We start from the raw sequence: 27,855 nt of genomic DNA on the forward strand, positions 1-27,855 counted from the left end.
CCCTAACATACCTTAAACCAAATCACCATGAGCTCTTTATGTATGTAAGTAGGTACATCGGTATGTAAATAAATATATAACCTGTTATAAGGGAGGATGGAGGGTTAAAAAATCGCCAATGTTGCATTACGTATTTTATGAATTAACGTTACCTTTTACAGAGGAATAAATATGAAATTACGTAATTTATTTATGTAGCCATTTCGAGAAACAGTTTCCTTATTATGGACGAATCGATGAATTAAATCAAATTGAGAACATGAGATAAATCAAACTCACGATCAGAAAAAGTAACAACTTATACCAATTTGAAAATAATTGTATCCTCCAAATATCCTCTAATTGTATCCTCTAAATTTTAAACCTTCCTAAACACTTAACATTGTTATTAATAAATACTACAAATATATTTGGATGCATTTAAATTGGTTCATGTACAATTCAATCTACAATCCTAAGCAAACAGACATATCTACATCTCCAGTGTAATAATTATGTACACATTTCAATGTGTATTAAATAAATCAATAATACAAATTTCAAAAAAGTTTTTAAATAGTTTGTGAAATCTACCAAGCCTATTCTATATCGTCTCCTACTCCTGGAAGAAACTCGTCCTTTTTCTTCCTTGGTAACCTATCCTTACACTTCTTTTCCATCACGATGCCGTGATGTCCCTTCAAATGGAGGTACAGCGACGTCCTCTTAGCAAAGGCCTTATCACACCCGGACTGGTCGCAGGTGAAGGGCCGCTCTTCCGTGTGAACTTGGCGGATGTGGGCTTGCAGGAAATGATTGAACTCGTAGCCCTTAGCACAATGGGGACACGGGTATCGGATTGGAGGGACGTAGCCCGGCGTGTGGATTCGCTTGATGTGCGTACTTCTATGTTTGCTTTGTTTGAAGGCTTGCTCGCAGTGGGGGCAGGGGAAGGGTCGCTTGCCCGTGTGCGTCCTCATGTGCGCGGTTAGCAGTTGTTTCCAGACAAAAGCAGCGTTGCAAACCTAAATACATATTTTAGATTGGATTAGATTGGAAGAGAAGTTAGAAATTCATGCACTCTAAATAATTTGGAGACAAATCAGTGTGGTACTCTATTTCTTGGGGTAATGATTTTTTGTCAGGCGTTTTGTCACCAACGGAAAATAAGTCAAAATTTCATGTGCCAAACAGACGTGACGTGACGTGACTCAGAATGCAGTATTTTCGTGTAAAAAAAATCTGTCTAATAATAAATGTTAACTTTTTTAATCATGACGTCATGGGTGTTTGGTTCATCAATTTTTTTTACTTATTTTCCATTGGTGCCAAAACGTGTCTGCAATCGTTGCCCAAAAATAGAGCACAATATGCGTAATATCTCCGAGGGTTACGATTTGTCTCCAAGTTGTGTAGAGTGGAGGGGGGGTCTTATTTAAATACTTACGTGACATTTGTGCGGTTTTTCTCCAGTGTGGATCTTCTTATGTTGGCTTAGTAAATTAAGCCTGGTAAACTTTGCACCGCTAAATATTTGAAAATTGTCAATTTTTAAATTTTATTTTAATAGCTTAATTGACAATTGAGGAACTGGTATTCTGTAGTTACCAATCTTCGCAAACAAAGGGGTCAGCACCATGCTCCTTGACGAGGTGCGCCTTGAAACTGTAGCGATCTATAAATTTTTCTCCGCAGATTTCACAGACAGGTTTCTTGGAATCGTCATGTCTTGTTAAGTGTCGCTTCAGATCGTCCACGAGACGGAAGCCGAGCCCACAAATGTCGCAAACGTGGTCTCTCGTGCAATCATGGACGCGAGCGACGTGTCGACGAAGGCTGAGCTGGTCGATGAAGGATTCTTCACATTGGTCACATCTCTCAGGTTTTTCTCCAGTGTGGCGGAGGCGTATGTGTCTGAAGGAGATTATTTAATTTTATGAGAAAAAAATATAACCAGGTCGAGCCAAACCCAGGAAAAACGGAGAAAGCACTAATAATGGAGGTCTCCCAGCGTATGTTCCCAGATTTTTAGGAAATTAGTTTCATTTGATCGCAAATTTAATTAATACGAAATTGCAAATGGCACGATCCCTCAAAGCTCGAGTTTGGTAGTTTGGTAGAAATATTTGCATCCGATTAGGAGAATATGCCCAGTAGATTCAGAGACCTCCATTGTAAGCATATGGATTTTATCTGCCCCACAAATCTCACGTTTCTCCATGAATTTTGACAACATTTTTTATTTACCTCTCCAGCCCCTGCCTAGTATGACAAGGTAACCCACACTGGTCACACTTGAAATTATTGTGCGTCTCTACGTGGCGCTGGAGCCGCTCGTCATTCTCAAATCTTGAGTCACACACATGGCAAACTAAGGGCTTGATATCCTCTACTTCATGCAGTTTCAGGTGGCGGTCTAGATTTTCGACAAGCACGAAACTCTTTCCGCATTTGACGCATGGAAATTTCTTTTCCCCGACTTCATGACGGATGACCATGTGCGTGGCGAGGGAGTTTTCGCGAGGGAACTTATTCTTGCAGAGGGTGCACTGGAAGGGAGCGACTCCTGGGTGGGCCCGCTTCAAGTGTGCCCGCAAAGATTGCTTGCTGCGAAATGAGGAAGAACATGTCGGGACAGAACAAGGGATAGAATGGTCACGTGCGAGTGCGATGTGGGAGCTTAGCGCGGAGTCAGAAGGGAACGATTTTCCACAAGTGGTGCACTTATAGGGACAGATTTTTACTGAGGGTTGATTTTTCCCTTTATTTTGGGAAGAGATAATTTTGGGGGTATACAAATCGTTGTCACCAGGTTCAGATTTTGTATCTTCGTCACCCGATGATGATTCCGCTTTGTAGGTAGTGGATACCTTGCTTAGATTTAGCCTTTTCAAAGAAACTTTGAGAATTTTTTTGGTATGTTTTGAAGAAGGAAGAATTGGCTTTCTAATTCGAGGAGAGTAGCGTGTTTCGGATCGAGTATTTTCTTCTTTTATTGTTTGCTTTCGGGGTGGTGCAGGTTTTACTGGTTCTTCGTCAATTTGGGGAGGGGAATCGTCGCCTCTTTTTCGTTTAATTCTAGAAATAAATAAAGCAGTAGTAGTAAGTAGTGAATCGCTGATAATGAGGCAATTTACGCAGTAACTTGGAAACATTTACAGGCTAAATTTCCTTAAAAATGTGTAAAAGTTCGTAAGTTTGCAGAATTTACGAATTCGTACCGTGGTGCTTTAGTAGATTTACGGGGTCGTCCTCTCCCCCTCTTTTGGGTATCAGGAATGATGCAAAAGGCGGAATCGGGGTCTTCCTCGACCTCATTTTTTATAGGGTCCATCTCTCCCTCGTCGTTACCAATTTCCACATTTGCTGTTGGCGAAAAGGAATTATAATGGTTAAAGAATTGGTCATCCGCATTTCCGGGGGGACCAATGTCCTGTTCAAGTTTGACTTGTATGTCAGCCAGCACAACGTTGTCATCCGTATTATCTTCTGATTCTAAATTGAAAACAAATTTACACGGTTAAATATAATTTAAAAAACAATAAAGCACGCTGGTTTTTGTAACATTGTAAATTCGTAAATTCCGTAAGCTTACAAACTTTGCTAGTATTTCACAAGGAAAATTAGCTTACAAATTTTTGTAAACTTATTTAAGTGGATCGACGAAAGCGTCTTTTTATTTTGTAAAAGTTTGCAAAATTATTTTACAAAGTTACCAATATCTGCGTAAGTATTGCACTCAACCCGTAATTCGAAGTATAATTCTTCTCAATTTTCTAATTTTGTTTCCTCCATCGTCCCCATTTTCTGAAGATTGTAGAATCACTTGGCGTATTTTCGTAATTTTACGCTCAATTTGCTCCTCCAAGAGGGACATTTGTAACCGGATTTGCTCCATCTCGCTTATCACGGGGGCACAAACTGGACAAAATTCACAGCAGAAGTTCTTATCCTGGTCAAATTGTGGAGTAACTTTCCTCCGAGCATCGGTTGACGACGATAAGAGCAGTTGGGACAGGGTCGAGATTCTCGTTTCCTTAGCGAAATCTTGGATAGCGGGGTCGATGACCTGACAGCAGAGGAAGCACACTCGGCTGGACATGATTATTCTAAAATGTATTTAAAAGTTTAATTATTTTATCGTTTTTTTATTAAATTAAATTATTTATATTCTAAATATTGAATATTTTCTTTAAAAAAGTAACATTTTCTTACCTTTTGCCTTTTATAATTGCAGATAAGTAATAGGGTAGGCAATATTAGATCAGCTGACCTCGCCTAATTTATCTAATTGAAATACACAGAAATTGTAACAATTAAATACCAATTACGTGAATTAAAGTTTGCAATATTTTTGCAAAATGTTTTGTTTTGCATTTTGAATAGATGAAATTAAATTCGTGCCAACGAAAAAATGAGACAACGTGAGACATGAGAAACAAAGAGAAATGCATGCATTTCTTCATGAAAATAATTTTTTGCATGTGTTTGCATAAATTTTCCCAAACTATATATATGTACGTACAAATGAAAATGTGAGGTGGTTGGGTGTGGCAAACTGTTCGTGATTTCGACAGGCGAAAAAATAAAGCTTGCAAACGTCGCGAAAATTCGTGGAATGCCAAAAGTTAGTGCAGCATTAGAAGTAGAAACTTAAGTCAGTTTCGAATTAAAATGATTGAACAATATTTCTGGCCATGATTTTCTGGCGGATTTGTTCCGCAATAAATCGGTACCTCATCGATTTACATCACGAATAAAAATCCATCAAATTATTTTGAACCACTCAGGATCCTTTATTTTTTTAACATGCGACACAAAAGGCATCTTTTGCTTTTACATATTGTAGTAAACCATTTGTCCCAAACTTGCGGTCAAGTGAATTTTAATTTCTTCTCAGAAATTTCATGAAAATTTAAAAAAAATCTGTCAATATGTAGGTTATATGTAAATACATGTCACCTAGTTTGCCAAATTAGCATTTCTTTTCTAGCCCGAACCTGCTAATTTGGTTTTAAAGTTATCACTGCATCCTGACTACATTTTCAAGTGGTACAAATCGTCGTAAGAGTCGAGCCTTCAAAAAGTGCACTTCTTCTCATCATTAAGTACAACACTTAAACTTTTTTTTTTTTAAAATATGATTTATTTATGTTACGTCTCACTTGTGCAATTAATTCTAACTTGGAAAATGAACCAGTGATTTACACCTATTTTTCCACAATACGGGTACCCGAGTTAAAAATTTTCACATCATAAAGCAAAAAATTCAAGATTTCCCTTAGAATTTACGTCATCTTTCGTCACAGAAATCAAGTCACGCTAGCCGAGGATTTTGCCTAGTGATGTTCATGCATACAAATACAAATATGTATACGTTATGCATATGTACTATGTGCATGCAAATATGTAGATACATACATATGTACATACATACATAGGTACATATGTAACTATGCACTTAAAAAACGTTTCCATTGAAGTGCAGGAAAGTCCATGCAATTAATTCGCGCTGGTTTGAACTTATGCAACTACCGACCCATGCATCGCACTCACAGAGTCCATTTACTTAATTTTATCATCTCATCTTCTCTCTGGAGTACGTTTCGCTCTCCTCAAATCGTTTCTGACGTGACATACGAGCGGCGTTTTTGTTGATATTTTCAGCAACTATGTCTGTATGTATAATTGTCCCACCTCAAAACCGATCTTACTTATCAACTTCATTAATTTGTACATAAGTGATGACGGAAATTTGAGATTATGCTGTTATGTAACAAGAGATGATGTAATGGTTACATTTACAATTATAGTTGTGACGATTATTAATATGCATATGCACTTATCCATAGTTTAATACCAATTTTTTTACCTCATCTTTCTCTCTCCCCACCCACCTTTGTCCCCATTTGTCGTTTACATCCATGCATATGTCCTCTGGCAAGTTCATTATACGTTCCCAGCAACCTGTGTGCATGATCAAGGACATGATGGTTCTTTTTTACTAGAAATTCGAGTGATACAAAAAATCCAGTCATGTTTATTTACACGCTCATAATTGTTTGTTATCAGCTATACTAACTTACATAATGTAATTATGTAATTGTATTTCTATACAATTATTGCAATGACTTGACTAATTTACTATATAAGTACTTGATCAATATGATTAAATTTGTTTGTCCTTCGTCTTGTAACTTACGTAATAGATAAAATCGTAGATAGCAGTATCACATTTAAGTAAGGATAACTGATCCGTTCGTACATGCTTAGTTTCCAGTCTGCTCTGACATATCAGCTAGTCGAGTAGAAGAATCCAGTCCAAATTAAAAATGACTTCAACTGTTCGTAAGATCGTTAGCAGTGCAAAATTGCCAAAGAACACTTATCCTTACAGGCAAGTACATATACAGAGGGGTGGGACAGAAGAAGGAGCCACTTTGCCTAAATTTATTCCGGCCTTATTATTCGTTTGTGAAGTTTGGTAATTGGTTCAGTGTGAAGCCCTTTAGTTTATCTAACGAGCCTCAGTCGCTTTTTCCAACCAGTCATGACCTTTGACACAATTTTCAGAGTGATTCTGCACCACTCGTCCTGAACACTTTTCCAAAGTGCATCAAAACGCACGCGTTTTCCTTTCAAGAAGGCTCTGTTTTAAGTACTCGAATCCAAAAAAAACATCGGATTGATATCAGAGAGTTTCTATAGTAGGAATAATTGTTATACCCAAACTTTTTTTAAAATCCTTCGTGTAGGCTGATATTTTGTGAGAAATAAGTTGGGATGAGAGCATGATCTCGGGATTTCCTACGAGTCACTTGCTGTAGGTCATTGTGAATGACTCTAGAAATGTTCTCCTACTAACGTTTAACATTTTCGCCATGCAACTTTTAGTTGGTGGATTTACCGTTTTGGCGAAAAATTGATTTTCCGGATAAACTTTTTGGTTCAAGCGGATCTTGGGTATCCTTTCCGTGGGGGTGGAGCTCTAACCGCTTTTTCCCTCCGCTTGATTCCAACGTTTTTAAGTACATTAGAAACGTACTTTCCATCGACGATAAATCCATTTGCAGCAAATTTTCTAACAATCGCTCTCTGGCTCAGTATGTCTTTGGAAAACACTTTTATGCGTGCCTCGCACTCTGGGGGGTGCTGCAGGGGCATTTTTAACCGTAGGGAAAATCTGAATAGTGCTAAATTTTCGTTAACTATCTGGGTATGACATATGCAAATTTTGAAAATGCCGCGACTGTGCATCACACGCCACCCCTAAAATTCAAGTGGCTCCTTCTTCTGTCCCACCCCTGTATTAATCATAGTCACACATATTTAACGTAGGACTTATCGTAAAAATCAGAACATTTTTAAAATCATTTCTCGGCTCTGCAAATTTACTTTAAAAATTCTGGGAAACAAACTCGTAGAGCAGGTTGTTGCAAATTGAAAAAAATATATACATCCATGTTTTTACGTGTATGTATACACTAAATTTTGACCGTTTTGATGGAGGAACTTTAAAGTTAAAGAAATCTTCTTCAGAAAAATTGGAACTCATCGAAATTGGCTTATAAACGAAGCGCTATTCCATTAACCAACTTACTGGTTGTAAATTTGTTGTCCAGATTCTGGACTCCAGAATTTTAAAATTTCCCAAGCCGAGAATTTATTTAAAATGTATCGATTTTGACAATTTATGTAGTTAATGAATAATCGAGTAGTACGTTAAGAATGCTCTCCGTAAAACAATTGTCTTCGGTTTGTATTTATCTAACTAAACATTTTTGGATTTTCTCCTCAGTCAAGGAGTGCTGGTCGACAAAACGTTGTACATTGCTGGGCAGATTGGGTGGGATTGCAATGCAAAGGTCACCGAGGGCGTTGGAGCTCAGACGAAGCTAGCCTTAGAAAATATGGGGCATGTCCTCGCTGCTGTGGGAGCCACGCATAAAAATGGTATTTAAAATTATTAAGTATCACCAATGTCTATTTCCAACAATGGGGACGCACACCATCCTCGACCCAGATTATTTTTTGCCCAGTTCAGTGTAACCCTGTAGAAAAAAGGAGGTAGCGCGACATTTGCATATATGCGCTAAATTCAGAGCATTATGGGTACCGTAAGTTCGGGAAAACGCTTGGTCTTCGGGAGCAGCAGCTTATTGTTAGTCGTTTCTCACACCGATTTCTCGTGAAAACCGAGGGCTTTCGCGAACTTAGGGCGCCCATGGAGCTCTGAATTTTTCGCATTTATGCGTTTAAGTTCCGCACTAAAAGTTGCTTTTGAATGGTTGGTCTATCAAACTGAAGTGGTCAAAAAATAATCTGGGTTGAACATGGTTTGCACCCCCATTGTGAGTGTCAGACAAATGCAGTAAGATTATGTATACATACATATGTATGTCTTTATGAATTTCCAGTCGTGAAGGTTACCGTGCTATTAAAGGACATTAATGATTTTGACGAGATGAATGAAGTATACGCTACGTGTAAGAAAAACAAAGTTTTTGGCTTCTCATATGCAGTTATATGATGAGTTTTGTTCCATGTATTTTAGTCTTCACGCAAAATTATCCGGCCCGAGCTGCTTATGCAGTGGCAGATTTGCCAGTCGTATGTTTTCCATAAATACATATATGCACGCTTAGAAATCCAGTTGCCAAGTGGTATTCATATAAATAAGTACTTATGGCTATACCAAAGTGGTATTGGTAAGTAATATGATGTAGTAATAGCTCGGTATTAAAGTTTTACCATATCGGTAGTAAATTTTTACACACCGGTATAATTTTAACACGAAGTGGTAGCAATGTTAATTCCGAGAAATCAGTAACTGCGCGACTACATATACGAGATTTCTAAGAGTGCATATGCATAATATATGCATGTTGTAAATGTCCGTATAAAATCTAAAGTTTTATCTTATTTTAGGGAGCACTGATTGAAATCGAAGCTGTTGCCATTCTCGGTGACATTGTGGACTGCAAGTTGTAAATTTTATGGGTGCAGGAAGTGATAAATTCTTCTCAAAATAGTGGAAAAACCGTTAATTGAATTTTTTAAAATGCATTAGATACAATAAAATTTGTTGCTCCTATGAATTCAAACCTTGCAAATTATTTCATATGTCTAAAGACTAATACGTTGGTAGCTCGGTATTAAAATTTTGCCATATCGTTAGCAAATTTTTCCGGCCCGCTGTTGTTTTAATGCCAGATTTAATTATTACATATGTATCAAGGACATAATACTTTTTTTACTAGAAGCAATTCGATTGATCAAAGAAAATCCAGGCATTACGTAAATATTTATGTGCATATGTATTTATAAGCATATATTTACATACATACCTATGTACATAAAGTGTACGTCTTCATACCTTGATTAATTTAATTTTGGCTGTAATTTATTATTTAATCACACCCATGCATACCATAAAATTAAATTGTTGTCTTATAAATTTCATGGTAAAATTGTTAAACACCTTTCCATTATATAGAGTTTTACGTATTATTGAATTCTCCTCAATACCCACTGATGCTTGGCAACTTTGTGCCTCACGACGACAGAGAGGGATCAAAGCGAAAACTAGTCTGTGGGCACAGAATTAGAGGAGTAATACTATAGTATCCGTGGAGTATTACTATAGTATCCGTATATATGCAAGGCATACAATTAACACGCCCAATAAAATAGTAAACACTGCCCAGTAAAGTGGTAAAAACCAATAATAGTAACTATTGCCCAGATAAATAGTTTTATGAACCCAGTATAAAAGTAAAAAGGTCCAATAATGTCGTAATGCATAAAAACGATACAAAATGGAGAATTATAAACATAAATCAAATATTTATTTCCTCCACCTTATTCGATGATAAATTTTTACATAGGAATTAATGCCTTCTTGGCTTTGGAATTGCATCCAGGGCCAAACAATTTGTGTACAATAGCAATGCCATTATGTGTTTACATAAATACATTTTTAAGAATGCAGGGCTCGAGCGTGAAGATTTAATTCACTGATGAGTATTAAATTTCACTAACCATAGCCTGCCTAAACAACTCTTGTATGTGTCAAAAGTCTTTCAACTTCGTCGTTCTCTTAATCGTAAATATCTATTGATATCGTCCTCCTTAAGTTTTGGTTGATTTGCTGCTGAAATGAACTATGTGGTAACATTGTCATCATAGGTACGATATTTGATATCGGGTTTGTTTTGAACCGAGTTAAAAGCAGATGTCTGCAATGCGAGGGACACAGATGGTTCTTAATGAAATGATTTTGAGTTAGGTAATCCTGGTATTCGCTCTTTCGACCGTCTTTGTCCTTGATAGTAGAACGTCGGGCATCGATATTTTTGCACAAGTGGAACCAGCAGTAAATACGGGTAATGTCCGAACCGAACGCTTCTTTAAATCCATTTGTGATGGATTCTGACGCGTCGGCTATTAGAATACTAGGCTTGTATTCCTCGGTGGTACCTTTCTTTAAACTTTCAAATATAAATTTGAAGTCGTCTGAAGTTTGGGAGGCCATGGCAAAAAACTGACAAGAACTATGAACAACGAGAGGGTGACTGACTGCAATAATTTATCTGTTTAGATGGCTAAGTTTCAAGCTCTGAGTAAAAGATACCTACCACTATGTATTTGCATATCACGCTTAATATTGTGTTAATAAGGTAATTTGGCGAACAACATTATTGGACCTTTTTACTTTAATATTGGGTTCATAAAACTATTTATCTGGGCAACAGTTACTATTATTGGTTTTTACCACTTTACTGGGTATTTTTTACTATTTTACTGGGCCGATTAATAATATTCCTATATGCAAAAAATTGCTATATTTAATTTAGAAAATAATTGATAGACTTTACTTTCCTATACAACTCTACAGTCAACAGTAGTAACATATATGTTGAACAATTTTATTATGTAATTTATATTACGCAAATATATATTTATATTATGCATATTATGCAAATTAAAGTAATCGTATTCATGTGGGTGATTACTTTTTGTTAAGTTATTAAGTTAATAAGTTGTTAAATCGTAAGTTCGTTATTAGGTAGCACATTTCGTACCTATGTCCCCCCAGGAGCGGGTGCTGGAGTTGTAGCGGCTGCTCGTGGCTGACAAGTTTGTGTCGCTTCGTTAAACTCGTTCTCGTCTTTGGTTAAGTTTAACGGGTCAATGTCCAAGGGACAGGTGTAAAACGTCCGGGTGAATCTGCCCAAGGACGGGTAGTACGAACAGAGGACGTAGTCGCAGAATGTTTGAGTTGCGCTAGTCGAAGTCCCTGGACAGTAGACCGGAATATCTGCCGTGTTGATTTTGAAGTAGCCATCACGCACGCAGTTGTAAGCTTGTGTGGCGCCGAGGACGTGGCGGGGCGTGATGACCACGGCGACGAGGAAGACGCAAACCTGGATGGGAATAAATAAATAAAATATGTGCATATCTATAGAATATTTTTTATGAAGTTGGGATATGGAATTGATAATTCTTACAAAATTTTGAATACAATATTTGAATACAATACAAAATTTTGAAACTTACGACTTTTATGAACATTTTGGAAAAGTCAAGTTCAAGGGAATAATGCTCTGCCAAAGTGTGAGGATGATTGTACCTTGACCGTGACTTTGAAGGTTGCTTAAATACAAATAATTATATGGTTTAATTACGCACTTATCTGATTTTCTGGCTTAATAATACATATTTGCATATCCTGTAAACGGACTATTACTTCATCAGATATAAAATTTCACTTTTGTGCATACCGGTGTCGGTATTTTAATATTTAACGTTTACGAGTTCATGAGCTGTATGTAAATACATAGTTAAATTGTACTTATGTGCATACGAGGGTTGCATATATGTAGCAAGTGCAATGATGGGATTTAGCGAAGGTCATGATTTCGGCTTTAAACGGTTTGTATAACCCCTTAATATAATTACTATTCGTTTGGCGGTTATAGTTCTGTAATCCCCACTGTCAGCCTTAATCTCCAAAAGAGGCGATTAAGGCTTAAATTTATTAGACGTGTCATAAATATTAACGTTCGTGTAGAAATAAATGGAATAGTGAATAAATAAATATGCTTAATATTTCTCGGAAATATTTACACTTCGGTTAAACAGATTTTGTAATCAGTGCGCAACAAGTGCGTCACAATATTGCGGTTTGCACCTCGTGGTACAAAACCTGTAGGTAAGAATTATAATTTAATGGTTACCCAATTTGACAATTAGGTACATACATGTTTATGCAAATGACTGGACAAATTTGCATACGCATTATATTGAAGGTGCTAGATAATATTGCAAATACTCGGTAAAAGTAGTTTGATGTCTATAAATCGTGATTATAATTTCTGTAAGTACATATATGTAAATTGCAACTGCATTCAATTTACCATGTATTTAAAATTGTTGATATCAATGACGCTGCATTCACACACACTCGCATAGCCTTGTGAAACATAAAGGTGATAAAGAGTTAAGTCTTAAACATGTTCAGATACATACATTTTGAGTTTGCTTGAATAATTTCATTGTACATACTACTAAAATTGAGCTTATGTATTTATTTATATATGTATTTATTTTGTCGGTGCTTTAACATTTACATTTTATGATACATATTTACATGGTTAATTACATATGTATTTACATACACATACATACATACAGCGTCCAACATAGATATTTCTCCGCCTCAGAAAATAATGGTTTCATTTCATGAGCTTACAGAAACATGGAGACAGAAATTTATATTCGAGCTGCTATATTTTTGAAAGTGTGTACATACAGTATGTCACTTTATTGTAGATGCAAGGCATGTATGCATTATATAAATCACAAATACTCCACAACGGGTTAATATTTCAAATTCGTTTTTAGACCAATTATTAGCAATATTTCATACTACATTTGTGCAAAATTTCAAATGAATTGGGCTAAAACTGGTGAAGTTATAGATACTTAAATGTCAAAAAGTTGCAAATTGCATGCCACAAAATTGTGGATGCAGCTGAGTTTGATAACGATAATGACCCAGTCTTTCAGTCTACATAGAAATTTTGTTGGGGAATGTTTATTTTGGGTAAGAACAGTTGTTTATATTGTCAATAGAAAATATTTAGTAGAAATTTTATTCCAAAATCGTACATGACAACGAGGTCAATCTAGGATTTCTGGTGGAAAATGTCGTGAGTTATAAAAAAGGGTTAAGTTGTGGAAACATGAAATTTCACAAAATATTGTCAAAAGAATGGGATTAGATGAAAACTCTTGTGAACAAGCACGACCGTGGTCAAAAACGCAGCACATCGCCGAGTGAGGATGACGCAATTATAAGAACAGTGAGGATAATCCTCGTCTGCTCAAACCAAAAATTGCGAAAAGTGTTTAGTGACCTTTGAACTGATGACCACCTATAATGGATTAGAAACAGGCAGATATTCACTGAATGATCGGGGGATTTGGCAAAATAAACACCTAAGATCTGAAGGAGAGGTCATAAGGAATACTTAGCCTTGGATAGGCAGAAGTCAGGACGTCCGTTTGTGACAGGAAAAAATTTTAGTTTCTAGATTACACCAAAATTCCATTTCCTGGTTCAGATGGAGTGGCCAGAGTGTGGTGGAATCAAAACGAAAGTTCGACAAATTGATTTCTGGGACCAATTGTAAAAAAATAGACGTGTCAAGGAAATCTTAGCTGTGGGTACATATATTATATGGTGTGAAACCTCTGAATTTTTGCAGGAATGTAATTGTTGGGCGCAGTCACAGTTAGGTCGGGGTATTAATATTCAAATCTGTCGCTTATGTCATCACAAACAAGTCTTATCTTGATTTGCTGAAAATAAATCTTTATAACAAAATCGATTTATAACAAAACATTTAGTCGATTTATAACAAAAGCTGACTTTGGTCAGCGATTTATCCATCAATATGGCGAGTATTATATCAGTATTTAAAAAATCTTCTCAAAATGCTTCAAGGGTAACGGAATAAAGGTGTTGGGTTGGGTTTTTCAATCCCCTGGCCTCAGTCCGACCTAGCATTCATGGTGGACCCTGAAGCGTCCTGCGGCAGAACGGAAACCGACAAATGGAGCTTCTCTGAAAACCATAGTCACAAAAGAGTGGTGGAAGATTGACCAAAGTGTCACTAACACTTTGGTAGATTCGATGTTAAGACGAATTCAAGCCGGCATTGCCGCTAAAAGTAGGTCAGCAACATATTGAATTGGCAGTTCAGCTGCATCTACAATTTTGTGGCGTGCAATTTGCAACTTTTTGACATTAGAATCTCTATAGTTTTGTCAGTTTTAGCCCAATTCATTTGAAATTTTGCACGAATGTAGTATGAAATATTGCTAATAATTGGCCTAAAAACGGATTTGAAATATTAACCCGTTGTGGAGTATTTGTGCTATATATAATGCATGCATGCCTTGCATCTACAATAAAGTGAGATACTGTACGTACATACATACATATATTTAGATATGTACTGCGTAAACATATGTCGACTATGTATGTATTATCTATTATTTATATTACAGCACGAAAAAAACAAGGGATGCATGCATACATATATTTATAACAATCTAGCTTATGTACTAAAAAAAATGAAACTAAGTCCATAACCTAAGAAATCCAATAACCTGATTATGGCGTGCATTCATTTAATGAGTGATGTGTAAATCCATGTAAGTATGAAATGGATAGAAATTTTCGATAGTTACAGACAGGATGAGATGAATGTTTGATGCGTTGGAAGTTGCTGCTTCTAGACTTGGAGATTAGGATGATATTTATTTCAGGGCAAAATGAAAGCAAATTCAACACTAATCTATATGTATGTATGTATGTATTATAAATAGTCAAGCATTACGTACTTCAGGGTATGCATGCACTCTTAGAAATCCAGTATTAAAATAATACCAAGCGGTACTCACAATGACTCACATATGACTATGCCCAAAGTGGTATTGATAAGTAATACCAGGTGTAGTAGTAATAACTCCTTATTAAAGGTTTACTATGTCGAAAGCAAATTTAACCGGCAGGTATAATTTTAATACCAAGCAGTAGTAACTTTAATACCGAGGATTCGATGCCTACCTTACAATACCAGATTTCTAATAATGATTAATTTGTTGCTACCCAATAATGTGACCTTGTCTTGTGCGTTGACACAGAAAATGGGAAACAATAAACGGGGGTACATGATAATACACGTGATAACCAGGGCTCTGTGTTAGAACCATCACTACGCCGAGCAGGAAGGAAGTCTTGTGGTTTCCGCAATCTCAAATATCGCCAACCCATCGTCTTAAAGTTGATACATACATCCATACGTTGAGTTAATTATTTTGTATGCGGGTGGGTGAACTAGATATTGTATACATATTGTGGTTAATAAATACCAGAAAATGTTCAGAATTGCTGTGCACATGCATACGTATGTACATACGTGTAATTTGTGTGTAAGACGAGTCGGGTGAGAGTCTCACGGCGATTAACACAAATGACAAAGTAAGTAAGACTTTGCAAATTAATGGGCTCCTTGCAAATTCACCATGTGCAGAAAGTTTCACTGCTTCAGATAACAATAGTGAATATCAGACTTAAATCGGAGTAGGATTCAAAGTCAAGTAGTCTCATTGGGACTACTTTTCTCGACTTTGAATTGAAATCCGCTTTCATTATCAGTCATAAGTTAGCCTCATTCTCAGCTAGAGTTATAAAAAGTCAGTCTTTTCGAATAAATTGAAATTTGCGTAGTATAATATGAAGTGTTTTGGAGTGTTCTTATTTTTGGGGAAAGAGTCAAAATGGCAGATATTATGGAGACATTCGCATTGCATTTCTGCCATCATTCTTCTCCTCCTTGTTGGATTGATAGGAGGAGGAGATGCGCATATTCACCGGCCTAGACCCCGTTCTCAGATGTTGGATAATTCGGCTGAAGGTAAGACGGTTATGGATTTATAATTAGCATTCAAAAATGGGGCATCTTCTCAAACACTGCTTTTCTGTATAAGCAGAAGGCGGATATGTATCTACGAAAAATCTTTGAAATATGTACTCAATATTTACGAAACATGCACAAAAATTATAAAAATTAGAATTTTCGCGGAATATGCATGTCTGAATTTAACCCTCTGAATTTTTTGTGGTTGAATTTTTCAGAAGAAACAAATTTCGCATCGTATCGTTGAAATATGTTGTTGAAAATATGCATACCTATGCATTTTTTTAATGTCTAAAAGATTTACCTAGTTTTTAAATTCATATTAGCAGAAATATTTATGTATATGTACGTATACATATGTACATATGTCTGAAAACTTGGAAATATTAAACAAAATCTAAGCATATTTTGAAATTTTTTGTTATCTAAATAAATATGTACACATAAGACTTTGGGAACTCACTTGCATATTTATCCATAGATCGTTTTCAAATGAAAAAGCTGAAACAAAAAAGTTTATGCACCCTGGAATAGATACATATCCACCATCTGCTTACTAAGCTAGGGGATATTTAAATTTTAATATGACTTTGACTACTTTAGATTGGATGCACTCTTTTAAACCGAATCCCAAGGAGAGAGCTGGATCTGTAAAATCTGAAGGTACACATGAATTATGCAACAATGAATAATGCCTTTCCTGAATAATACATACCTTTCATGAGTTCTTTCACACAAGTTTTTGTGAAATTGTTTTCCTCTGGAGCATTTATTAAGTATCCATGTACATACATATTTGTTGTCATCAAACTTTCAGACTCCACCTTTTGGTACAACCATGCTCAGAATTCCCTGCGTTCCCAAAAAGTGAATATGATTGAAAGAGTTGCAAAGAATGTCATCTTCTTTTTGGGCGATGGAATGAGTTTCGCTACGATTACTGGTGAGATACATACATTTGATAAATCCATCAATTACTCAGCATAACATTTATTATTGTTCCATAGCTGCACGAATTTTCAAAGGTTAGTATACTACGTTATGAAGACATATTACAGGAAATTTGAAATCCTATAGGAGCTTATTATTTTTTACGTCAGGTCAACTCGAAGGCTCCCCGTTTGGAGAAGAGGCAGAACTTAATTTTGAGCATTTTCCACATATTGGGCTATCTAAAGTAATTTGAAAACGTAGCACATTTTTAGATCCATGCAAAGTTTTTATTTATTTTCCTTAATTTACATAAGTATTTTGACTCACAGTCGTTCTGCGTCGATTCTCAAGTTGCTGATTCAGCCTGCAGCAGCACTGCCTACATGGGTGGGACGAAAGGAAATATAGCTACGGTAATTTTATATTTTTATATGCACCTGATGATATTCCTCCATATAAATAAATAATCCCCTTCGTATGAATTATTTAGGTTGGTGTCAAATCACCAGTGACTTTTAGGTTTGTTGAACAAAATACGCACACTCTTAATAAACTTGTACAAAATTTACTCACGTCGAGTAAAATAGAGTATGGGACAACAATTTGATAAACTTTAGCCAATTGTGTAAAATTGGCTAATTGTGTAAAATTTTATATAACGTAGGATAAATTTGACCCAGCATCGCAAAAATATTACACAATTGCTGTGTCATCCTCTATTTCACTTGAGTAAATTTTGCACAATTTTATTTAGAGTGCATAAATATACAAATGTATGTACCATAACACTGTAAATGAAATGATGACGATGCAGAGACTGCCGTTCTCAAATGAATCGGACCAATCAAGCTACAAGTTTCATAGCATGGGCCCAGGTAGAACTTGCACTGATTAAGTATGTAAATGGAATGTGTTGAAAATTTGGAACTCGTTTTTTGCCAATTACATTAAGGCTGCAGGAAAGGCGACTGGAATTATAACAACGACACGAGTGACACATGGTAAAGTAAACAATCTTAATATCTGATAAATGATAAGACTCTCAACTAGTGAAAATTATAGCCTCACCAGCCGGAGCTTATGCACATTCGGCTGATAGAGATTGGGAAAACGACAAGGCAAGATTACCAAATAATGAGTTTAAAAGTACTTATAATTGCTTATAAATATTTAGCTATACTTTTGCAATTTTTTAGATTATGAGAGATGCTGGAGAAAATCCTGATAAATGCGACGATATAGCGGAACAACTTATTTTTGGTGAAACTGGACGAAATATTAATGTAAGCATTATATCTTACAACACCGTTAGAAATCTGGTATAGTCGGGCAGGTATTGACTTCTCGGTATTAAAGTTGCTACCACTTGGTATTAAAATTATACCGGGCCTCAAATATTTGCTATCGATATGGTAAAACTATAAAACTACGTGACGTTACTAAAACGTTTAACTTATCAATGTCATTTTAGTAAAGTCATATGCATAAATATCGCTTGGTATTATTTTAATACTGGATTTATACTGGTGACCTCTCATGCACACTTAAAAAAATATGATCTTTTGATATGCAAATTATTTAGGTGATAATGGGCGGTGGGAGGCGAGAACTAACGCCTTCTTCCGTTATGGACGTGGAAAATCAAAGACCTGGGTAATTTTCATAATGTTACAACAATTTAGATGAAACCTGGCTAAATTTGCAGACCTGAAAATTAGACGGAGAGAGGATGGAAAAAACCTGATAGAATATTGGTTGAAGGGTAAACCGCCAAAATCTTCGAAATATGTCTGGAATCGTGATCAACTCATGAGCATCAATGCAAGTCAAGTGGATAACGTTCTGGGTAAGCGATTAATAGTATGATAACATTTTGTATAGACAGATTATCATCATGCACATATCATTATGTATTATCATTATTATTATCATTATGTATCCATTATTTCAGGGCTTTTTGCACATGACCACATGGATTACGTCACCGATGCGGGTAAATGTTTCCCTTGCTTTGTTAAGAGTCAAGGGATGAAATCAAGGGATTTACGTGGGTGATTTCATCCCTTTGTTACTTATGCATAACGGTTTATTACTATCTGAAAACTACTTTACAGTATTCCTATCTTTGTTTGAATTTCAGATGCTAATGCGGATCCCTCACTGGTGAGACACATTTTTCATCACATTTCAATCCTTAAATACAGCTTACTTTAAATGACGTGTTTATTAGCCGGAGATGACAAAGGTGGCGATTGACATACTGAGCAAAAACCCGAATGGATTTGTCTTATTTGTTGAAGGTGGGTGAAACTGTTCGATTCGTTCATTGATGGCTAATGTATTACAGATTTCTTTGTGCATCAAAGCTGCCTGGCGTATAAGCAATGCCAACGCTTAACATTTTACACTAAACTTTTAATTTTTCAAATTGTGTGATCTTTTTAGGAGGGAGAATCGACCACGCCCATCACAGCACAAAAGTAGGTCCCTATTTACTCATCTACCGCAAAACCATAAGCACTTTTAAATAACATTTTTTTCCGAATAGTTTGAATAAGAAAATTTTGAGATTTGCTTAACTAAATGAAACCATACTTATGTATATGTAAAATAGGCACAAAAAGCCCTTGTGGAAACCATAGCTCTTGATGCCGCTGTAGCAGCTGCACTGGAAATGACTTCGGAGCAAGACACATTAGTACATAAATAATTCTTTGCAAATTCTGCATTTGCATAACGAAGTTTACTGATAATGACAATAACATATTTTATTAGACAATCGTAACAGCGGACCATAGTCACGTGATGACAATTTCTGGATATGCCCAGCGGGGTATGTAAAACATCTATAAAACGTGTGGACACTCTAAACATCAAGAAATAAATTTACATATTTATTTTATTTAAATCAGGTAATCCGATCCTAGGATTTTCAGGCATCTCGGACGGTACGCGATTTTATTTTATTTCTTACTGAATTGTCGATTTATTTATACGAATAAGGCTCAACCGGGTTTGTTTGGGTTTTCTAGTTGACGATCTTCCTTACACGACACTGAGGTAAGTTACATCGACTGATTCTTTCAATAGTAGAAGTGCTAATTTTTTTGTCAGTTATGCCAACGGACCAGGATACAAACATCCGGATGAGAACGGAGAAAGATATGATCTCACGAATGATAATTTGGGTAGAAATACATATTTACAATAGCATAATCTCACAAACAACGGAGGTCTCACAGCGTACCTATGTTTTCAAATTTTGACCATTTAGTGTCAATCGATCATATATCTAATAGGTATGAAATTTCCAAAAAACCGTCCCCCAATGCGACGTTTTGGCAGAAATATTTACATCTGAAGAGAAATAAATTTGGAATGTGGACAATTTGTCAAGTTTACTAAGGTGCGCTTCTCCTCTTGCCATTATCTCTGCCAAGCGTGACCATTGGCCATTAGGCAGATTGTGTCTTTTCCAATTAAATTTGCGATCGATTTACACTAATTTGGTGAAAATCCTAGAGCATACCTCCATTGTCAGATAAACGGTTGTTAGAATAGTATAAATGAGAGTTTAATGACAAAGTTTAATGCATTGTAGAGGATCCGAACTATTCGCAAATGAGTGGGTAATAATACTACAACATTAAACATTGATTACAAATTGGTAATTGCTGTATGGTAAATTAACTTCATTTAATGCAGGGTACCTCTTCTCAGCGAGACTCACGGCGGCGAAGATGTTCCAATATACAGGTGCAGACATATTTTGAGATTTGACATCAGAGGTCGACGCCGCCGATGGTATGCTACCCGAGCATTTTACGCGCCGCCGTCGCGCATAAACTTGATTTGCAATTTCCCCGATGCATATGAAAAATAAGAAAAATTGGCGAAATTGGTCGGCGTCAACCTCTGTTTGGCATAATATTGTATTACACGTATTCTAATTGGAAAATGTTTTAACCTGCAGCAATGGTCCTTTTGCCCACATGTTGACCGGAGTTAAGCATCAATCCTTCATCCCCCACGCAATCGCGTATGCGGCATGTTTACAACCTCCCGTCGATGGGTTTGCTTTCCCTCCGCATTGCAGGACTAGTAGTATTGGACCTCTACATCGGTGAAAGCCAGTGCTTTTTATAGTAGTTTTTTTGTCGAATTATTGTGACACGACTTGAAAGTGAATAAAAGTATTTAGATATGAGGAATTGCTTACACGAATTTGAAGGCAAATACCTTTGTTTTCGTAAATTTTTTTGTATATGGACCTAACAGAATTTTCGAAGCACTCAATAAAAAGAATTTATCATTTTTCTTATTAATAATTAATTTATTGCATCATAACTACAACTAAGTGCACTTATATTTTTTACCTTAAACTATTTTCTCATCTATTGTAGTAATCATGATTAGAAACGGATTGCTAAATAGCTTTTGAAATTTAGTTTGAATTTTGTCTCACAAATTGTATATTTTCATAATTACTTAAACTGTTTAGCCAAATAACGAATCGGGTTCGAAATCCTGTCCCGAGCCAATTTCCAGACACAACTAATCACACTATAAAGCCAGTAATATAATACGCCTTGAACCCGAACCTCACAAACGACCATACACTCTAAGAAATTGGGTGATAGGCGCTATCACCGCGCGACTGGAAACAGCAAGCATCACCGTAATGGTGATAAACCTATCACCGAAATTTGTCACCATTACTGGTGATCACCACTACCACCGCACCATGGTGATAGCTTCGCTCTACACGTGACTTGCAGAGTGGCAAGTTTGTCGTACTCCACGTACAAGAAACAGCAGCGGAGTTGCAATGGTAAATTTACTTCGTATTTCAAAGTTTAAGAAGAAAAAAATAATACCGTGCCCAAATAGTTATCGCGAATTTATTGATACAGGTAAAAGAAATTAAAAGTTAAAAGTTAGCTAATTTTGGTCAAGTTAACTTTGTTTCATTTCTAGTTGGAGAGAAATTTAACTTTTGTATGTGGATCTGGAGGACCAGAATGTGCAGAAATTGAAGGATTTTGACCAGGTAATATTTGCATGAAATTGAGTAGCTTAATTGTTGAATCTGTACATAATTAATTAATACATTTTTTTCTAATTGGTCGGCCAACTGTAATCAATCTGGAGTCTACAACTCACGAATGTGGTCACTGGTTGCAATTAAAAAAATCTCGATAGTACAAGGGAATCTCTGCAAATAAGTAAATTTGTGGCAAAGTTGTTTTAACGGTAAGGATAAATCAATCAACCCTGATATTTTGACCAATCTAAATGAAAGTTAACTATTTTAAACTTTAATTACTTTCAGTCAGTGTTCTATGTCGTGACTGGAAACTATTCACAACTTCAATTGCTGGTGCAATTCCACAATGGAGAGGGACAGGTTTTACATATATAAATACATATATAATATTCATTATCTGTGAAATTATTTGAATAAAGCAATAAATTGTGAAAAATGTGACATTTTTGTATGAAGTACCGAAATTACTTTTATCCATCATCAGACAGTGAAAATCCGAGCTAATTATGGTGGTGGCATATCACCGCACTGTGATAAAAAATGTACATCCTTCTACCACCACCCGGTAGACGTGTACCACCACGATGGTGATGGCACTCTCTATCACCGCGCGGTGGTTGGTGACCACCATTTCGGTAGAGTCACATATAGTCACCGCTCGGTGATAGTCCGGTGGTCAAATTTCTTAGAGTGTACTTACGCGGAGTGAAAACATTTTCTTTATCTGGTAGCAAATTCTTACCAAGTCGGTGAGGTCATATATAGACACCGCCCGGTAGCGATTTTTTAGCGATTTTGTTTTGAGTGTATTTTACACGAGTGTACATACATATGCCTTCATGTTCATAAATTTTCACCCAGCATGCAAAATTTAAATAGCTTGTTAAGCGATGAAACCCCTTTATAATATCGTCATATTCGTCTGTCTGTTGATCCAATAATTCATGCGCAGAAACGAGCTTGGAGATTAGATTTTTGCAACGCGTTTCTAATTTTTGTAGGGATCACTAGTTTGAAGATGGGACCGTCACACAACACCACTCTGTCGCGACGGTCAGCGGCGTAGCCAAGGGGGGGGGCTAGGGGGGCTTGAGCCCCCCCAGAGGCCGAGGAAATAAAAATAAAAATTAAAAAATTGCAAAAAATTAATAAAAATAAAAAAGTAAGTTACGCATAAAGTTACTTATATGTTGCACATTATGGGAATTCGTTATTTCGTACCCTTTGTATTTTTTGTATCGAAAAATAAGTTGCGACAGCTAAGAGATTTTGTAAGCGTCGTTAAGCTGTACTAAAAATCACACTACTAACAATACGCATGGAAACCAGTTTGCTCTTAACTGATATCTGTTGACGTTAAAGGATGATTTTGATTTTTGATTTTTTTAAGCCCCACATGGTTTTCTCCGACTTGAATCGGACGAATTTTAAATTGTTGACGCAAAAAATGAAAATATCTGTAGCTTTGCATTTTCGTTGATGCACATATTTGTAGTCGAATTTTTAAGCAAAATCAGAATCATTCAAAATTCTATTACTATTTCAATTGTAAACTGATTTCAGAAATTAAAGACAATTAATAAGCAAAATTACATTTCAAAAACTTGTAAAGTTAAAAGTATGTTATGTTAAAAGTTTGATATTTTTTGCATTCTTCAAACATCCAAAGTAGCATACAAATTTCAAATTTTAAAAGTTTCTAGTAAAGTATTTTCTGTGTTTTTGATTAAATAATTCTGGCTGTTGATCGTAAAACGACTTGCCTGATCAGTATTTTTCGAAATTTTGACAGAAACCATAGAAAATACTGATAAGGCAAGTCGTTTTACGATAAACAGCCAGAATTGTAATTGGGTTAAAATTGGAAAAGTTACAGCGTGTTGAAAAATCCTGATTTTGGTTAAAAATTCGGGCAAACGGGAAACTACACGCATTCAAGAAAATGCAAAAAGATTATTTCTGAGCTCGAAGTGTTTAAAATTTGTCCGGTCAAAATCGGAGAAAACCACTTCAAGTCTTCCATCATAAGCTCACGGTTTTTATGAAGCTTAATGTTTCGTTTTTGATTTGTATGCTATTTTACGATACTTATGATGCGAAGATAAATCTGGATACCGGGTTTGAATGTGAGGCGTGTGTATTTAATTCGTCGTTTAGTTTTTAATTTTTCATTCAAATGTCCCTGACTTTTTTAGTCAAAAAATATTGTAAACTTCGTCGCCAAGCTTCTTATTGGACATACGCAAAAGGTGTAAATTTAATCCAGTACCATTTTTCCCTGCAAACAAAATGTTTCTTATTCGAAACTGCAGATATTACAAAACTCATTTTTTTAAAAAATGTCACGGATGCGCACGCATGAAATTTTCACTTTTTATCTCCCTTCTTTGGGACATTATCTGCGATTTATCTCCGTTTTTTAAGTTTAGGGACCTCTTTTGTGAGACTGCTGCGTAGTCAGATTTTTGCGATACTTTCTGTGATATTTTTTTCACACACATACTCTGCGAATTTTTTAGAAAAATTTTCCATGGAAACAATTTCCCAATAAAAAATCACCTTTTTCATAGCATTGACGTAAATGGAACGCGGATGTCAATATTTTGTGGGGGCACATGATTTTTTTCGATTAAGTTGTAAGTTGTGCGACCATACAATGCAGATTATTGGGTTTCACGACAATGGGCTACCTTGATATGATTTTCATTTAACCCAATTTAACCCATTTTACGTTGTTATACTCCCTTGCATAATTTGGACAAGAACTATAAGTTATCTCATGAAATTTGAGAAGAGTCAGTCTTTGTCTGGTATGTGAGACTGTGAGATTATTTTGGTTTAGAGGTGAGACAATGGCTCAGCTGAACCGAGCTGGCTCGTGCTCGGCTCGGTTCAACTGAGCTTGCCAAGATTTTTTTGAGTCGCGCTTTTTCGAGTTTTTCCTGAGTCGAGCTTTTTGCGAACCGTGATTGGGCGAGCCGGGCTTTTGAAAACCGCTGCTCAACTCATCTCTATTTTGAATTGTTCAGGTCATTTTACATCCTTGGAAAAATTGTTCTTCCCGCATTGCTACGAACTTTTTCCAGCGCATCCGAAATAAGCATTATAATAATTTTTAAGAATTTACTTAATTACTTAATTTACTTAATTAGAATTTACTGCTTCTATTTAAGACCTGCATCTCAAAGCTACAATGCTATTAATCAGCATTTATCTTCATTCCACCTATGGTAAAACTTCAACGAAAAACATGGACGGGATCAATAGTTATAGCTGATTTTTCCTCGAGGGAGGGCCAACAAATGAATGTTGCCGGAATAAATTTACAACTTTTATAGTGTTCCTTAATCTCTTGAGTCCAAAGTTTGGACCAATTATTCCGATCATGCGCTAAGCTCTTTGTTGATGATTTTTAGCAAATTTTTCTCAAGTTTGGTATTTTAGTTTGATATTTAAGTAATCCTTAAAATTTTATTATTAAGCCTTCCATGTTGCCCGTCTTTTGTCGTGCAATTTATCTTTGAATGGACAATAAGCTATCTAAGAAATACAAGGTTGATTTTTAAACTGGTCACTACCACTTGAGGTGTCACGCTTTGCGCTAAAGCCACTTGGTACCACCAAACTTTAACCAGAATTTACACACCCACGTTAATGTGTGATCTAATTTTTTGTCATCCAAAAAGCCACTGGGATCAATTAGGCACACACAGTTTACTAGAGATATAATAAATGTTTAAGGCGTTATTAGGTCAAGCATTGAATATGGCGTGCTATAGTTAATGGTTTTTGACGCTTAAAGTTAAGAAATTTGTAACAATGAATCTATACCCTGCGTTAAGACAGTGTGAATGAGTGAACGTAGAAATTTAAAGCCTAGAAAGGGTAATTTAAAAAATTTTTGGCTGGGCCCCCCCCCCCAACACCCAGTCCTGGCTACGCCGCTGGCGACGGTAGTACGATAATCAAATTTTTCGAGTTAGTTTTTTTTTCTAAACATATCATTCATCAGCGTCATCTATGTCAGATAAGCCATTCATAAGTGATCTAGGTATGACAAGGGATGGGGCCATACGGTAAAGTAAACTACTTGATTGGACATAACTTTTGAACAGCGTAGCATTATTAAAATCTGTAAGCTGCGTCACGAACTATCTACAAACCATAAAAAGCTACACAGCTATGTCCATTTCCCACCGGGGGGTGGGGGTTAGAATTAGAGAAAAAAAACATGTCAATTTAAACAGATTCGGAATGCTGAACCAGTTTGTATGATACCCGTCTTGACCTGTACTACCTCGGTCACCGTGTGAACGAGGTCAGAAATGGTTGAAAATATCTCGATATGATTCTCATTTGTGTATAATTTCCTCCCTTGGTTACATGCGTTGGTACATATACATATATTATTGTTTAAACGAATATCCTGTCCGGCTAGGGTACCGCCTCTATCTCCTCGGAGTGAAAATTAATTCACGCTAATGCATTGGCGTGTACATACATATGCACATATGTACATATCTACAAAGGCATATGACTGGTAGAATATGCAAATGAGTAAATTATTCAAGTCTGCATGCCTTTTTAAGTGGCGAGCAGTGTACGCAAATCCAAGTATTCCAAACCTTAAAAACGTTTAGTTATGGATTATATGTGAATGTAGGTATATAAATGTATGTATGAATATATTTATGTATGTACATACATAATTACTAAATATACCCCTCTGTATATAGCTTGTTGAGCGTGCAGCAGTCTGAATCTGGCGGGGAGAGGGAGTGTCTCTTATGGAGGAGGGGGACGTCTGGGGTGGGAGGGGAGAAGCAAATGAGGGACAGGGACACGAAGAGTAGGACACGGGCCTTCTGAAAGTTAGACCTGGGCGAAGGGAAGTGACTTAAGGGTCAACAAGGGGTCTTCGATCATGGTCATGTTGGCTGGTATGGGGTCTGGCCCGGTTTTTGGTGAGGTGGACTCCGTCTCTGTGGCAGAAGAGAGAGAAATATTTGAGGTTAAATTTCCATTCAAATTGATACGCATCTGAAATTTAACCATTTCTGACCGTTTTTGACCTTGAAGGGTGTCCTATACACTGCTCATCTTCGCACTGGCCCTGCCCCTTGCCGTTAAGAGTTTACTTTCAAAATCTCAAGTTTCTACGTCTTCTCGTTCACGCGTAATGAGAGAGACGGACGGACATAACGATCTTATAAAGGGCTGGCCTTTCACCCCATAATAAATCAATTATGATGTACTATGTAGTATAGTTGCAAATTTTAAGACTGTTGAATTGCAAAAATATTTGCTCAACCCAAGTTTAAGGTGAAATACATATTTAGATAAATATAGTGAAAATTTCAAAACTCGAAAGGTTAGAAATTTTGGTAGAAGGTTAAACCAGCAGATAAAAAGGCTAAGCTAGTTCTAAGATTATCAGTTGTCAGTATGTACTTAGCTATTAAGTAGCTTAATTACGATGGTTAATAAATATCTAGCGATAAATAAATAAATTTCATCGTGTCGATTAACAAAATCCTGGGCTATTTTGCACACCTTTTTTCGATAATACAGAAACTTCAAGTTTACGATAATCCCGATTGATGGGATCATAGTAAATCCAGTTGCTTGCATAATGCGAAATTGAATATGTACTTGTTTATTGGGATAGATGATCATCCACTTAAACAAAGTACATTACATAAAATTCACTTAAATAACGGATTATGTCCTCGGCCCTCCTGCCCTGACCATACAAAAGTAACTCTAAACCTGCCAGTTAGTTCTAGTCCGTAGTCCAGTTATGTCCGGATTGGTCTTATCAAGGACTGGATTAACATTCCACCCACGGTGGGGTTAATGTTAGCAAGTACAGCTAAGCAACGTCACAGTGCCGGCGTAATGGAT

General features: G+C 36.3%; 4 protein-coding genes across 4 annotated transcripts; 2 read left to right on the forward strand and 2 right to left on the reverse strand.

Annotated features, from left to right (window-relative positions):
• Positions 1-153: 153 nt before the first annotated feature.
• LOC110861063 (zinc finger protein 708) lies at positions 154-4,376 on the reverse strand. The gene is made up of 7 exons (XM_022110176.2): positions 4,195-4,376; positions 3,724-4,088; positions 3,201-3,474; positions 2,227-3,057; positions 1,588-1,893; positions 1,427-1,505; positions 154-1,004 (listed from the first exon to the last, which is right to left on the reverse strand). The coding sequence occupies exons 2-7, from the start codon at positions 4,079-4,081 to the stop codon at positions 579-581; spliced, it is 2,274 nt and encodes a 757-aa protein (XP_021965868.1). The 5' UTR covers positions 4,082-4,088; positions 4,195-4,376; the 3' UTR covers positions 154-578.
• Positions 4,377-6,188: 1,812 nt separating this feature from the next.
• On the forward strand, positions 6,189-9,077 carry LOC110861072 (2-iminobutanoate/2-iminopropanoate deaminase). Its single transcript, XM_022110184.2, has 5 exons — positions 6,189-6,376; positions 7,778-7,932; positions 8,397-8,465; positions 8,534-8,589; positions 8,908-9,077. Exons 1-5 carry the CDS (start codon positions 6,312-6,314, stop codon positions 8,968-8,970), a joined length of 408 nt encoding a protein of 135 aa, XP_021965876.1. The 5' UTR covers positions 6,189-6,311; the 3' UTR covers positions 8,971-9,077.
• A 728-nt stretch (positions 9,078-9,805) lies between these two features.
• LOC110861047 lies at positions 9,806-11,695 on the reverse strand. Its single transcript, XM_022110159.2, has 2 exons — positions 11,539-11,695; positions 9,806-11,405 (listed from the first exon to the last, which is right to left on the reverse strand). Exons 1-2 carry the CDS (start codon positions 11,551-11,553, stop codon positions 11,064-11,066), a joined length of 357 nt encoding a protein of 118 aa, XP_021965851.1. The 5' UTR covers positions 11,554-11,695; the 3' UTR covers positions 9,806-11,063.
• A 3,783-nt stretch (positions 11,696-15,478) lies between these two features.
• On the forward strand, positions 15,479-21,232 carry LOC110860982 (alkaline phosphatase). Its single transcript, XM_022110099.2, has 25 exons — positions 15,479-15,968; positions 16,575-16,634; positions 16,789-16,914; positions 16,979-16,996; positions 17,072-17,148; positions 17,234-17,317; positions 17,395-17,423; positions 17,719-17,779; positions 17,857-17,905; positions 17,967-18,022; positions 18,101-18,187; positions 18,487-18,557; positions 18,623-18,750; positions 18,856-18,897; positions 19,045-19,067; positions 19,135-19,204; positions 19,350-19,384; positions 19,519-19,602; positions 19,680-19,737; positions 19,817-19,852; positions 19,937-19,964; positions 20,019-20,092; positions 20,506-20,533; positions 20,610-20,660; positions 20,878-21,232. The coding sequence occupies exons 1-25, from the start codon at positions 15,788-15,790 to the stop codon at positions 21,029-21,031; spliced, it is 1,710 nt and encodes a 569-aa protein (XP_021965791.2). The 5' UTR covers positions 15,479-15,787; the 3' UTR covers positions 21,032-21,232.
• The last annotated feature ends 6,623 nt before the right edge of the window (positions 21,233-27,855 follow it).

The sequence above is a fragment of the Folsomia candida genome, unplaced genomic scaffold, assembly GCF_002217175.1.
Source record: "Folsomia candida strain VU population unplaced genomic scaffold, ASM221717v1 Fcan01_Sc037, whole genome shotgun sequence".
Taxonomy (NCBI): domain Eukaryota; kingdom Metazoa; phylum Arthropoda; class Collembola; order Entomobryomorpha; family Isotomidae; genus Folsomia; species Folsomia candida.